Source organism: Danio rerio, chromosome 15 (genome assembly GCF_049306965.1).
Source record: "Danio rerio strain Tuebingen ecotype United States chromosome 15, GRCz12tu, whole genome shotgun sequence".
NCBI lineage: Eukaryota > Metazoa > Chordata > Actinopteri > Cypriniformes > Danionidae > Danio > Danio rerio.
Genome location: NC_133190.1, coordinates 51,275,001 through 51,290,000, shown reverse-complemented (window position 1 = coordinate 51,290,000; position 15,000 = coordinate 51,275,001). Strand labels below are relative to the sequence as shown.

The following is a 15,000-nucleotide window of genomic DNA, read 5'->3' as shown; positions in this document are numbered from 1 at the left end:
TTAGCTAACCAGGTTTTAACTAACCAGACCTAAATAACCATACTTACACTAACCAGGCTTTAACTAACCAGGCTTAAAGTAATGTATTGCATTTATATTGCACATTTATCGTGTATGGCCATACACCCAACGCACTTCAACATCTCAACAACTCAACATCTCCCCACACCACCAGTAACCAGAGTTTAACTAGACAAAATTTAACTAGCCAGACTTAAACTAAATAGACTTTACCTAGCCAGACTTTAACTAGCCAGGCTTAAACTAACCAGACTTTAACTAGCCAAATCTTAACTAGCCAGACTTAATCTAACTAGACTTTACCTAGCCAGACTTTAACTAGCCAGGCTTAAACTAACCAGACTTTAACTAACCAGAATTTGAAGCAATAGTTTACACAAAACAGACTTTAACCAGACTTAAACTAACCAGACTTTAACAAACCAGGCTTAAACTAACTAGACTTTAACTAACTAGACTTTAACTAACCACTAGACAGACTTAAACTTACTAGACTTGCACTAACCAGACTTTAACTAGCCAGACTTTAAAGGGATAGTTTACACAAAAACAGACTATAACAAGACTTAAACTAACCAGGCTTTAACAAACCAGACTTAAACTAACCAGACTTTTAACTAACCACTAGACAGACTTAAACTTACTAGACTTGCACTAACCAGACTTTAACTAGCCAGACTTTAAAGGGATAGTTTACACAAAAACAGACTATAACCAGACTTAAACTAACCAGGCTTTAACAAACCAGACTTAAACTAACCAGACTTTAACTAACCACTAGACAGACTTAAACTTACTAGACTTGCACTAACCAGACTTTAACTAGCCAGATTTAACTAGCCAGACTTTGAAGGGATAGTTCCCTCTAAAAAACAGACTATAACCAGACTTAAACTAACCAGGCTTTAACAAACCAGACTTTAACTAACCACTTGACAGACTTAAATTTACTCGACTTGCACTAACCAGACTTTACTAGCCAGACTTTGAAGGTGTAGTTCCACTCAAAAACTAGACAGACTTAAACATACTAGACTTAAACTAACCAGACTTTAACTACCAGACTTTAACCACTAGACACACTTTAACTTACTAGAATTGCACTAACCAGACTTTAACTAACCAGACTTTTACTAGCCAGACTTTGAAGGGATAGTTCTCCCAAAAACCAGACTATAAACAGACTTAAACTAACCAGGCTTTAGCAAACCAGACTTAAACTAACCAGACTTTAACTAACCACTAGACAGACTTAAACTTACTAGACTTGCAATAACCAGACTTTAACTAACCACTATAACTATTTAACTAGCCAGATTTGAGGGCATAGTTCCCTCAAAAAACAGACTTAAACTAACCAGGCTTTAACAAACCACACTTTACCTAACCGGACTTTAAGTAGTCAGACTTTAAAGTCTGACAAGTTAAAGTCTGGTTAGTTAAAGAAATAGTTCACCCAAAAATGAAAGATTCCTGTTAATGTACTCACACACAGGGTCATCCAAGGTGTAGGTGTCTTTTTTCTTCAGTAAAACATAACAGAAAATATTGAACCCTTTCTCTGTGGTTCATGATTATTTATATAATGGCAGTGAATGGTGGCAAGTTTTTTTAGAATAAAAATAAACACATGCAAACAAGTCCCAATCAATAGCCGTGGCTCCTGATGACGCACTGACGTCTTGTAAAGTGAAATGATCACTCAGTGTAAAAAATGAACATCTTTTATAATATGACTAGCTTTAATCCACAGCATCGTCATATAGGTCTAAGCCAGGGGTCACCAATCTCGGTCCTGGAGGGTCGGTGTCCCTGCAGGGTTTAGCTCCAGCTTGCCTCAGCACACCTGCCTGAATGTTTCAAGTATACCTAGCAAGAGCTTGATTAGCTTGTTCAGGTGTGTTTGATTAGGGTTGGAGCTAAAATCTGCAGGACACCGGCCCTCCAGGAACAAGTTTGGTGACCACTGGTCTGAGCGCATATGGAAATGTAGAGTAAATGTATTTCAGGGAGCTGATGTTAGAATATTTCATTTAAATTATTGGTTGTTTTTTCTTAATCTTATTAGTACTGTTAAACGCACTACTGCCTCTAAGCTGTATTCTAGTAAAAGCAGGGTATTTGTGCACTGTTGCATGATGGGTCAATAAAAAAATACAAATAAATTACAAAAACTAAAACCAGTCCAAATGACCACCTCGTAGTTCTAGTTTTAATGTTCCACTGGAATAAAGCTACATCGGATGAGCTGTGGGTGAGTAAATTAGCAGGATAATTTCTCTTCTGGGTGAACTGTCCCTTTAACTACTCTATCAACACTGCTGGAGCGCCATCTGGTGGCGGCACTTAGAGTAACGTACCGGGTTTCTATGGGAAATGGAGGTGAATTAGAATTTTTAATGCTTAAATGTGTGCTTGAAACTGCTTCAAAATGTAATTGTGTCACTTTTGTGATAATTTATTTTAGTAAATAGGTAATAATGATTATTTAAATAAAATAGATCTCTGATTTTTCATCAAAGTTTATGTGGGTTTCTGTCTCTCTCTCTCTGTGTTTGGGTTTGTGTGTGTGTGTGCAGGCGAGTGTGTTCTGGCTCTGAAGTCTATGATCGGCAGCACAGCGCAGCAGTTTCACACGTATCTCTCTCACCGCGGCGAGGAAACCGGAAACATCCGCGGCTCCATGAGGGTCCGCGTGCCATCAGAGCGCATGGGCACCAGAGAACGGCTCTACGGTGAGAAACACACACACACACACACTCAATCACACATTAATTACACCGACTGTGTGTGTGCTGAGAGCCACAGATAAAAGGCGGAGCTTAACAGTTAAACTCCGCCCCTACTCAATATTCATCTTCAGTTGGAAATACATCATCAAACTTAATTTCCTTAAGCTGATAATAATCTTTATGTGTGTGTGTGTGTGTGTGTGTGTGTGTGTGTGTGTGTGTGTGTGTGTGTGTGTGTGTGTGTGTATGTGTGTGTGCTCCTCAGAGTGGATCAGTGTGGATAAAGACGACATGGGCGGCCCAAAGGGCAGAACTCTTCCTCCTCGATCATCACATGATTATGTAAAGTGAGTCTAAACACACACACACAAACACACACACACACACACACCCACACACACACAGTAGCAGTGTTTCCATCCAAAGATGCCTATTAGCAGTGTTAATGTGAAGCAGTTAAACGCAGTGACGCTTCTGTTCCTGCAGACCGACCAGCAGCAGCAGCAGCATCAGGAAACACGGATCAGCAGAACTCAGCAGAGTCTCAGAGGAGGGAGAGAAGAGCAGCACCAGCAGACACACACACACTAAAGAGGAGAACACGCACAACAGGTCTACACACACACACACACCCATACTGAGTTGAGTTTAAAAGTAAAGTTAGTTTACGGTGCATTCACACGGGGTGTCAGCGTCATGTTCGACAGTGGGCGTGTCTGAAGTTGGGGCTGACGCGATCATCATAGCAGCATCAGCCAATGAAATTAGTCCGCAATCAACTACTGTCTGAGCTGGTGTATTTGCATACAGCGATCTGATTGGCTGACGCTTCAGTCGGCGCTTGAAAAGTTGAGAAAGTTCCAACTTCTGCAGCGAGCAACGCCACTGAAACGGTGCCAACAGATCCACAATGCAGTTCAGCAACGCCTGACGTCACCTATTCAAAGTGAATGGGAAGCCTTTACACTGTGAATGGGCCGTTAGAGCTGTGCGTGTCTAGAGTTTTGTGAAAGGGCATCGGGGTTCTGAGATATGAGGGAAAATAATTGTCAAACAACCGTAAACATAATTTGAGTGATGTTTAAATAATTATTAATAACTATTGAGTGAAACGAATCTTTGTTTCTCCAACAGAGGCAAGCAGGATCCATTTGAGAGCGACGCCACAACATGCAAAAACAGCTTCAATAACCCCGCCTACTACATTCTAGAAGGCGTCCCCAACCAATCAGCTGCTCTGGCTTCTGATATACTCCCAGGCTCCGCCCTCCCTCCGCTGGCCAATAAGACGACGGCTCCCCCTGCTGGCAGTGTGGGGAAGAGCAAACCTCCCAGTGGAAGCTCCGCCCAGGGCCGCTGGCAGACATCTGGACGCTCGGTTCGACCAATCAGTGAAGAGGGCTCATCAGAGGATGATGGGAATATTGGACCCCACGCTGGCTCGCTGAACCGCCCCCCACCGGATTTCCCTCCACCGCCACTGCCCAAGGCTGCTCTGGAGATGTCAGAAAACTCATTCGGGAAACCGCGGGTATTTTCAGATCTCGCTGACGGTAAAATCCCCCCGCCGTCCAAACCATTGGTGTCTCCCGGCTTGACTCCACCCCCAGGAGGAGGTAGGGCTCTGTGATAAAAAAAATTTTACTTTATATGTTACAAATGCAATGTAAACAAATAAAATAAATTCTTCATATTAAAGATCCTGCATGTAGTTAAAGATCGTTTACATTTAATTAGTTAACTTTACATAGTTTACAAATGACGAAAAGATGAAATGAGCGTTTAAGTTTGTATAGCAAAGAATTTTCTGTATGTAGTCTTGCGTTTAGTCTTTGCTGTATATAATCTGACGTGTTCGTGTGTGTAAAAGCGCCATCTACTGGTGATTCTCAAAACAGCCACAGCTCAGGTTTTCCGTCAGTTTATTCTGAACACAGTTATTGTTTTGCTATTTAATTTCAGTTCTTTTTCAGTGATTGTTGATAGTTTCGTTTAGTTTAGTTGTCAATTATTGTGATCTTTTAAAAAAAAAATTATTTTAATTAACGAAAATGTTTCCACCAATAGTTTTAGTCTTAGTTTTAGTTTATAAAAATAACATCGATATGACTGCATATTCGAGCATATACTTTAAAATGTCAAGAAGAGTCACTTATGAGTGGTCAATATTAACTGATTATGAATATATTGTGTGTGTGTGTGTGTGTGTGTGTGTGTATATATATATATATATATATATATATATATATATATATATATATATATATATATATATTATATAAATAGTCCAAACACATGCACTATAGGGGAATTGATTAACTAAATTGGCTGTAATGTATCAGTGTGTGTGTAAATGAGTGGTTATGGCTGTTTCCCGATACTGGGTTGCAGCTGGAAGGGCATCCGCTATGTAAAACATATGCTTAAATAGTTGGCGGTTCATTCTGCTGTGGCGACCCTTAATAAATAAAGGAATTAAGCTGAAGGCAAATGATTGAATAAATACTGTTATCAGGATATATGACTCTGTGTTTTGCTCATTTCGTCCAGCCCCAGGAGGAGGCGTGGCCTTCTGTATAGAGTCTCCACCTGTGTTGAGTCCAAACTCCGCCCCTTTCCGTAGAGGGGGCGGCGCCTCAGCGCTGGATGATCAGTCGTGTTCGGTGCTCCAGATGGCCAAAACCCTGAGTGAGGTGGAGTATCCATCGGGCAGGGAGCGCGGGGCCTCACAGGGGCCGACAGGGCCACAGCTGAGGGGTCTGAGCTTCCCTTCACATCCCATCCAGGAGGAGAGCATCGCTGAGGACCTGCCGGAGGAGGTGAACACACACCAATACTGAACCAATGCTATTAAAGGGGAGCTATTATGCAGAACTTGTGTTTATGCAGGGTTTGAACTCAACAGGGTGTGAATATCTCCAGCCTCTAATGGGAAAAATGAGTTAACTGTGTTTGTTCTAATCAGACTTATTAAACACTTTGATTGACATTCTCCATTTGTACGTGTCATCAGAGGGGAAAAGCCCCGCCCACTAGTGCCCATCTCTTCATCTCATTAGCATCTTCAGCAGCCCTGAGTGAGAAGCAGCCGTCTGTCCATTAGCCATTAGAGTGTTTGAGCTGCTGAAGATAATGTCAGCATAGACTAAGAGGATTATAGATGTGGAGTTTCTGATAACGTGTGTGTGTGTGTGTGTTTAGGGGGGTCTGTGGGGTGCTGAGAGCAGCAGCAGTAGTCTGTCAGTGGACTGCAGTGTCGGCGAGTGGCTCCAGAAGCTCGGCCTTCAGCATTATGAGGAGGGACTACTGCACAATGGCTGGGATGACCTGGAGTTCCTCAGGTACACACTCACACACACCTTATAGATATACAGAAATGCAATGGAAATTATTTTCCCATTACCATAACGAACTTTAGACATCAAATTGCATTATAAACATTATCATACATTATAATATTTAAAGCAAATTTAAATTGTGTAGATGCACCACAAAAGTATTATAGATTAATATTATATATAATAAATTGTGCTATGAAGTTAAAAATTAAATTTTAGCAATTTTTCAGTGTAATCTTTGGTGTTTGTTAGTCATTATTCATGCAATAATAAAGGATAATGCATAAGGAATAAATAATGTCACATGATGCCTGTTACTTTTCTCATCCGCTCATCAATAGTTGATTAAAGTATTCATCCAGTGCTTGATATGCTCATCCAATCACATCTCTCTGCTGCAGTGACATCACCGAGGAGGATTTGGAGGAGGCAGGGGTTCGTGACCCCGCCCACAAGAAGATCCTGTTGGCCAGCCTGAAGCAGCAGCAGAAGTGAGCCAATCACGATCCGGCCTCAGCAGCTGTGCCTTCCTGACAAATATTGCACTGGTGAATCTGACCTGAGAACAGTTTTAATTTAATCAGATGTAATAAAGTTGGTCGTTTATAGTTCAGCATTTTATTTAAACCAGTTTCACTACAGCCCTGCCCTCAGCTTCCTGTCGTCAGGAGGAAGTGACATCAACAGAACATTCCTCACCTCCAAAGGTGACTGAAGCGTTAACTATTAATAACTGCATGCTAAGGAAAGGGAAAAAAGCCAAATCATTGTGACTTGAAGATGTTCCCTGATGACTTGTGTGTATTTTGTGAGTTTTTGTGTTGTGTAATTTGTATGGAAACTTTCATTTACAGTCTGGTCGCCAGGCGAATATCAGACTTTTATTATGACACACCCACCACACAGTTAATATAAGAGGACTTTAAATATGGCAAACACTCCTAATTCAGATAATAAAGAGGACTTTTATTATGATACTCTCATAAGTGAATATGAAAGGATTTTTATTATGAAACTGCTGGTTAAACAACCTGAGGACTTTTATTTGCAGACACCAGTCAGCAAATACAAAAGGACTTTTATTATGATACACTCATTTGTGAATATGCAAAAGTACTTTTATGATACTGCATGTGGAAAAAGCTGAGGGCTTTTATACAACACTCATCAGTCAGAAATATAAGAGGACTTTTATTATGACACTTTAATGACTGCAAATATAAGAGGACTTGTGTTATGATAAACACTTCAGTCAGGAAATGAGGACTTTTAACAGGATACTCATATGAAAGGACTCTTAATATGATGCTTCAAGAGACTGTCAGAGGACTTTTATTATGACATGCTTATCAGTCAGAGAATTTAAGAGGATTAAAGACATCAAAGGTAAAAAAAAATCGGGACTTTTATTACAACACAGTTAGCAATAAAAGAAGAATTTTTATTATGACTGCCAATAGTGAACTCGAGAAAGGACGTATTATGACACTGCAAGTGACTATCAGAAGACTTTTATTGTGACATGCTTATCAGTCAGCAATTTTACGACTCATGACACTGCAGGTAAAAAAAAATCTGAGGGTTTTTACAATTCCAATTAGAGGACTCTTATTATGACAGTGTGTGGTCAACAGATAAATATGTTTTATTATAACATGCCAATCAGCTGTTAAAAATCAGAGGACTTTTACCAGTGTTCTCTGATAATTTACATGACTGTGTGTCTAAATAAAAGTCCTCTAGCGTCCACCTGTCTTAATAAAAGGACTTGTTAAACTGTCTGGTCAGCAGGTGAAAATTGGAGGACTCTTATTATGATAATGTGGTCAGCAGGTAAAACTATTTGTGGACTTATTTTAACTCTCCAGTCAGCTGGCGAAATATCAGAGGAGTTTTATTCACCTGCTGATTGGAGCGATTAAAACTATAACACCTGTCATAATAAGAGTCCTCTGATAATTCGCCTATTGATGAGTGTTAGATTGTTTTAATCTGATGATTTTATTACTCAGTCTGTTCAGCGGGTGAAAATCAGAGGACTCTTATTTTGACAATGTGTGGTCAGCAGGTGGCGCTGCAGCTTCATGTTTATTTGTGTTTTAGTTCTGAGAGTTTCAGATGAGTTTGTTTCCTCGTTTCACTTATAATCTGTTTTATTTAACAGTGTCTTTAATATTGTTATAATTATTATGGGGTGTTTCTCCTGAATGCATGCGTATGTTCCAGCAGAATATCGTTGTTTAAACTTTATTCATTTCCCCCCTTCCCTTATTTCCGTATAATCATAATCCTCTGAACATTAATATCTGTTATTGTGTTAATATTTGTGTTTAATGGCTTTCTGTTCATTTTCAGTTTAATAAAAACTAAAATCTAACATGCCTTCATGTTGTCAAATTTAATTGATTAGTGACTTTATATGTTTATAAAATGCTTATTAAATGTGTGTCTCATGTTTAAAAAAAAATTTTTTTTATAATAGATACATAATATTAGAGGACTCTTTTTATAATTGTGTGGTTTGCAGGTAAAAAAAATGAAAGAGCTTTTATTATAAAACTATCAGCAGGTGAAAAATCAGAGGGCTTTTAGTTTCTGGTCAGCAGGCGAACATTAGAGGACTTTTATTGTGACAGCGTGATCAGCAGGTGAACAAAACAATGAGGACTTCTATTATCTATTAAAACTATCAGCTGGTGAAAAATTTTTATTATTTTATTATTACACTTCAATTAGCAGGTATAATTCAGGGGACTTTTATTTTTACACCAATCAGCAGGTGAAATAGCAGAGGACTTTTATTATAACAACAATCAGCTGGCAAAAATTATAAGGGTTTTTATTATAACGCCAATCAGCAGGTGAAAATTAAGAGGACTTTTATTACAGCACCAATCAGCAGGTGGAAAAATCAGAGGACTTTTATTATAACACCAGTCAGCTGGTAGAAAATCAAAGGACTTTTTTAAACTCCAATCAGCAGGTGAATAATAAAAGTCCTCTAAACTGCACCAGCTAAACACAGTCATAATAAGAGTCCCCTGATAACTGACATACTTTGAGGACCGTGAAACTAAATGTAGTGACGTTCACCTCTTGAGTGTCATAATAAAAGAAATGCTTGTTTTTGTTTATACCTGAGGACATTTATTGCCTTCATGTTGTCGAGTTTTTAAATTTAATTGGCAGTGGTTTTATATTAAAAGTTATCTTATTAAATGCGTGTCATATCTGAAGTATCAATTACATTTATTTCAATCATTAGTAGAAAAATCAAAAAGGACTTTTATTATAACACTCCAATCAGCTGGTAAAAAAAACTCTAGACTTGTGGTCAGCACGTTAAAAAAAATAAGATGACTTTTATTTTAACTCTCTAATCAGCAGGTAAACAATGAAAGTCCTCTAAACTGCACCAATGACTGTAAAAAATATGGACGACGCGACAGCCCTTTTTCCCATTGAACGCCTTGAGGGCAAAACGCCTGCTTGACGGGCACAAACTGTCGCAAAAGACAAAAGAATTGGAGCCTTGACATGCGCAGAAGGACTGTCTGATGGAGCCAGAGGAGGAGCCGTGAAAATGAGTGGAGTCGAGCTTCCAATCAAACGCTTTATGTAAAATCAACCACGCCCCCCGAACTTCTCAGCATGCGTTTGCTGTCATATCAACACAAATGGATGTAATAACGTTAACAAATATGAGGGTTTTATATATTCAATCGCGCCAGCTCCGGGCCGCCGCATCTGGCTCGATTGACTCGGGCTGGAATCGGGCAGTGAGTCCAGGCATCCGGAGTAGGTCCAGCAGAGGTAGTCAGTCTGAGCTCTGAGGGGTAAGTCTCCGGCAGCCGGAACTGTGTTTTGCTATCTGGGTGGTTAGGCGTGTATCAGCAAACTAATAAAGCCCGAAAAAAGCCCTGAAATTAGCGAATAAACAGTGTTCCACCAGATCATGTATGTCGGAAACTATAGTTTACTGCTGAACTCATTTTCTTTGAGAAACTGTCAATCACAGCTGTCAATCACGATGACACGCCCAGCATTAAATTACTGCTAAAAACAAACTGTTTACAAAAATGAAGATCTGCACCTATTTCAGCACAATAACCAGTGCCTTAATCCACCAGAACCATCTTTCGGGACATTTTATTGCAAGTGTAATTAATTTTTTTATTTGGGCTCAAGTCTCCTTCATTAACACAGAGGAGGCGGGCTTTATGACTTGTACTGCAGCCAGCCCCCAGAGGGCGATCTAACGGCCGAAACCTTCACTCAAACACAGGCTTGCGGCACACTTGAACTGCACCTGCTAAACACACTATCATAATAAGAGTCCTCTGATAATTCCCCTTTATTATAACACCCCATTCAGCAGGTGAAAAATCAGAGGACTTTTATTAGCCTCTGATCAGCAGGTAAAAAAAACTCAAGTACAAGTGCCCTGTCATACTATCAGAACTGTGTAAATAAATGTCACCTAATTTTCACCTGTTGTGTGTTAAAATAAGAACACAGTCCTGTTTTTTTTTTTTTTTTTTTTTTACATGAGGACTTCTGTTGCCTTCATGATGTCAAGTTGTTGAATTTAACTGACAGTGGTAATTTTATATTTTAAAAAAGTTGAGGACTTTTATTATAACTCTCCAACCAGCTGGTCAAAAAATCTCGACTTTTTTTTATGGGCGGCAGATGAAAAAAAATGAGAGGGTTTTCATTATAACCCTATAATTAACTTGTGACAAATAAATGCCCTCTAAATGCACCTGCTTAACAAACTATCATAATAAAAGTCCCCTGATAATTCACATGTAGACCATGTAAACAAATATACTCTGACGTTCACCCATTGAGTGTAATAATAAAAGTCCTCAGATTGTTTTTTTTTTATACCTGAGGCCTTTTATTGTCTTCATGTTGTGGAATTGTTAAATTTCATTGGCATTGATTTTATATTAAAAAGTTATCATATTAAATGCGAGTCATATCTGAAGTTTTAAATACATTTAGTTTAAAAATTTAAAGGACTTTTATTATAACACTCCAATCAACTGATGAAAAAATCCAATCAACAGATTAACAATAAAAGTCCTCTAAAATGCACCTGCAAAACACACCATCAAAATAAAAGTCCCTTAATAATTCACATACTTTGAGGACCGTGTAACTAAATGTACTCTGACGTTCACCTGTTGACTTTCACAATAATAGTCCTCAGATTGTTTTTTTTTTATATACCTGAGGACTTTTATTGCCTTCATGTTGTAAAATTATTCAATTAATTGGCAGTGATTTAATGTTAAAAAATTATCTTATTAAATGTGTCATATCTGAAGCTTCAAATGCATTTAGTTTAAAAATGTAGAGGACTTTAAAGGACTGAAATTCATGTTGTCAAAATGTTGAATTTAATTGACAGTAGTGACATTTATAAAAACAAAAAAAGAGGACTTTTATTATAACACTCCAATCAACTTGTGAAAAATAAATGTACCTGCTAAACACGCTATCATAATAAGAGTCCCCTGATAACTCACATACCATCAGGACCATGTAAATAAATGTACTCTGATGTTCACCTGTTGAGTGTCATAATAAAAGTCCCCTTTTTTACTAAGGACTTTTATTGCCTTCCTGTTGACTTATTAAATGCATTTCATGTCTGAAATTTCAAATAAATTTAGTAGAAAAAGGTGAAAATATTTTATGATATGTGCATGTCTTAAGATAATTTTATGACGAAATACAAATGACGCTCTTTATTGATTCTCAGTGTCTTTATTCAGTGACTTTTTTGATTAATATATACAGCAGGTCATTCAGGAAACACAATGGCGTGCACTGGAGCCAGAAAACATAAAAAAACCTACATCGTATTTATATTAATATTTACAAAATATTTCTCAATAAAAGCCTAGCTTAAAAAAATCATCTGACCTTCCCAACAGTTTTTGTTTAGTTTTTTTCTTTTTTTTTTCTTTAATAAATTAACTACATGTGGCTTAACTACGCTTATTTCTGGGGTCACACACACACACTTAGACAAATAAACACAAACACACTCGTCTCGCTCGCTCTTATAGACAGAAATACACACAGAAACAAGCATTGCACACTCAAACACACACAATCACTCACAATTTCTCTCTTACACATTCATGCAAACACACAAACATCTCTCTCACACACACACTGAACAGAAGTGCCGACAGGACAGTAAGTAAAGCACATCAGCGTACAGTAAGAGCTGATCTGGGATCATCAGTTAATGCACCATTAAGATGAAACTGGCCATCATGTTTGCTTGTTTCTGCATTAAATCATGTTTTTTACGGTTGAAACTTCTCATTTAATTCACATCTACCAAATGTAGACGCTATCAATGGTTCACATTTTTGGGTGAACTGTCCCTTTAAGACACAAAGTGTAGCTACTGCGCTCTGCCTTTGGATGGCAGTATATCTACAGTTAACCTGCTTCTAACTGAACGTCTGCCAGAAGATGTGTGATAATAATAATAATGCATTAACAGATGAACAAGTGAACTCTTAAGACTCGTGCACACCATGATTATTATCGCACGATTATCGTCGACGTTTAACACCTCACGACTAAACGAAGAGCGCTAATGTGAGCGTGCACACCAAATGCACAAAACCCTAGACAAAAAATTGTCGTTTATTTAAAAAAAAAAACACTTAAAAACTGTCCAACCAATGAGATTGCAGCTTTTGTTCATTGTTGAAGTTACACTAAAACACCACTTGGTGGCACTCAAGCACAAAACGATCTAGCCGATTACGCAGAAATTTGTTCTGAGCTCTGTTTAATTTTATTTCATGGCACGCGACTTTTTCCTGCAAATATTTGAATAGGGCTGAGGCTCAAATCGTATCCCTCCCTACTATATAGTATGCAAAAATGAACATAGTATTCGAATATATAGTATTCGGAAAAAAAAACAGCAGGCGAGAAGTACTCAAATGACCAACAATTTGAGTAAAGTGATGCTACTAACGTAGATAGATCACGTCATAACGACAAATGACATTAGTACATTCGAATTCCATTCATTCTATTAATTTTCATACTATATAGACAGTAAAGTAAAAGTAAAGTCAAAATCAAATACAGTATTACATCGGAATTCGTACATACTTTAGTATTCAATTTTTCATGCAGCTCAGGTGTTTGTGTGTATTAATTAATATATACTTATCATATTAAAGCGCATCAAAGTAAAGCTTTTTAAAAATTAAAAAGTTACGAATTGCTGTGGCATTGCATTGGTATTTCTTATTAAGTATTTTTTTATCAGGCACCATCTAGTGTCAGGAAGTGATTTTGCATGTTCACTCACCCGTAAAACAATTACTGACGGCTGAAGATAGACGCGAGTAACAAACGCTGATTAAACGAGAGTGACAAACGCTGATAATATATGAGAGTGACAAACGCAGATGATAAACGAGAGTGACAAACGCTGATGATAAACACAAACAACAAATGCTGACAATAAACGAGAGTGAACAAAGACGATAAATTCAAGTGAAAAACACTGACGATAAATGTGAACAACATACTCAGACAATAAACACGAGCAACAAACTCAGATGGTTAATGTGAGCAACAAACTCGAACAATAAATGCGAGTGATAAACGCTGATGATAAACGCGAGTGACAAACTTAGTTCATAAACGCGAGCGACAAACTCATGATAAATGCGAACATTAAACTCGAATAAACGCGAGCGACAAGCTTAGATGGTGAATGCGAGCAACAAACTCAGACAATAAATGCAAGCGACAAATGGTGATGATAAACACGAGCGACAAACTTAGTTAATAAATGCGAGCGACAAAGTCATCATAAACGCAAGCAACAAATTCATGATAGACGCGAACGTCAAACTCGGATAATAAACGGCAGTGACAAACGCTGATATTAAACGCAAGCAACAAACTCAGATTGTTAATGCGAGCGACAATAAATGTGAGTGACAAACTTTGATAATAAACGCAAGCGACAAAATCATAATAAATGCGAATGTCAAACTCGGATGATAAACGCCAGTGACAAATAATGATGATAAACACCAGCGACAAATGCTGAAGACAATGTGAATGACAAACTTCAATGATAAAAGTGAGCGACAAACTCATGATAAACGCAAGCGACAAACGCTGATGATAAACACGAGCGACAAACTCAGATGGTGAATGCGAGCGACAAACTCAGACAATAAATGCGAGCGACAAACGGTGGTGATAAACACGAGTGACAAACTTAGTTAATAAATGCAAGCGAAAAAGTCAACTCGGATAATAAACGGCAGTGACAAACGCTGATAATAAACGCAAGCAACAAACTCAGATTGTTAATGCGAGTGACAAACTCAGACGATAAATGCGAGCGAAAAACAGTGATAAGCGCGAGTGACAAACTCAGATGGTAAATGCGAGCGACAAACTCAGACAATAAATGTGAGCGACAAACAACAATAAAAAACGAGAGCGACAAACTCAGATGATCAGCGTGAGATACAAATGATGACGATAAATGCGAGCGACATACTCGGGCGATAAACGTGAGCGACAAATTCAGATGATAAATGCGAGCGACAAACGCTGACGATAAACGCGAGTGATAACGCTAGCGTTGTGCACGAGTCTTTACTGTGAGCGAGTCCAGAGTCAGCGCGGGGCTCTAGAAGAGGTTGCTCTTGATGGTGTTGTTTTTCCTGTGGAAGCTGGACAGGACCCCGGCGAAGGGTCCGCTCATACTGTCCGCCGGCTGCCAGGCCTTCAGCAGCTCCTGCGTGTGCGTGTGTGTGGGCCCCGGGGTCCCAGAGCCCAGGCTGGGCCAGGGTGAGCTCTTGAGGGCGGGGGAGATGGAGGCGGGGCTGAAG

The 15,000-nt window shown here is 38.7% G+C and overlaps 2 protein-coding genes across 3 annotated transcripts in view; one reads left to right on the top strand and one right to left on the bottom strand.

Moving 5' to 3' along the window:
• inppl1a (inositol polyphosphate phosphatase-like 1a) overlaps positions 1-8,473 on the top strand; it is a 53,938-nt gene extending 45,465 nt beyond the window's left edge. The window contains exons 22-28 of one of the 2 annotated variants that reach the window (XM_073922753.1): positions 2,601-2,756; positions 3,019-3,100; positions 3,240-3,365; positions 3,888-4,369; positions 5,304-5,572; positions 5,955-6,094; positions 6,493-8,473. In XM_073922753.1, coding sequence (XP_073778854.1) covers positions 2,601-2,756; positions 3,019-3,100; positions 3,240-3,365; positions 3,888-4,369; positions 5,304-5,572; positions 5,955-6,094; positions 6,493-6,586 — 1,349 coding nt within the window. In that variant the 3' untranslated portion in view covers positions 6,587-8,473. 2 annotated transcript variants of the gene reach the window in all.
• A 3,376-nt stretch (positions 8,474-11,849) lies between these two features.
• The window catches only part of phox2a (paired like homeobox 2A), an 8,774-nt gene continuing 5,623 nt past the window's right edge, over positions 11,850-15,000 (bottom strand). The window contains exon 3 of the mRNA NM_207070.2: positions 11,850-15,000. This exon is cut by the window's right edge and continues 230 nt beyond it. Within this exon, the coding sequence (NP_996953.2) occupies positions 14,799-15,000 (202 nt within the window). The 3' untranslated portion in view covers positions 11,850-14,798.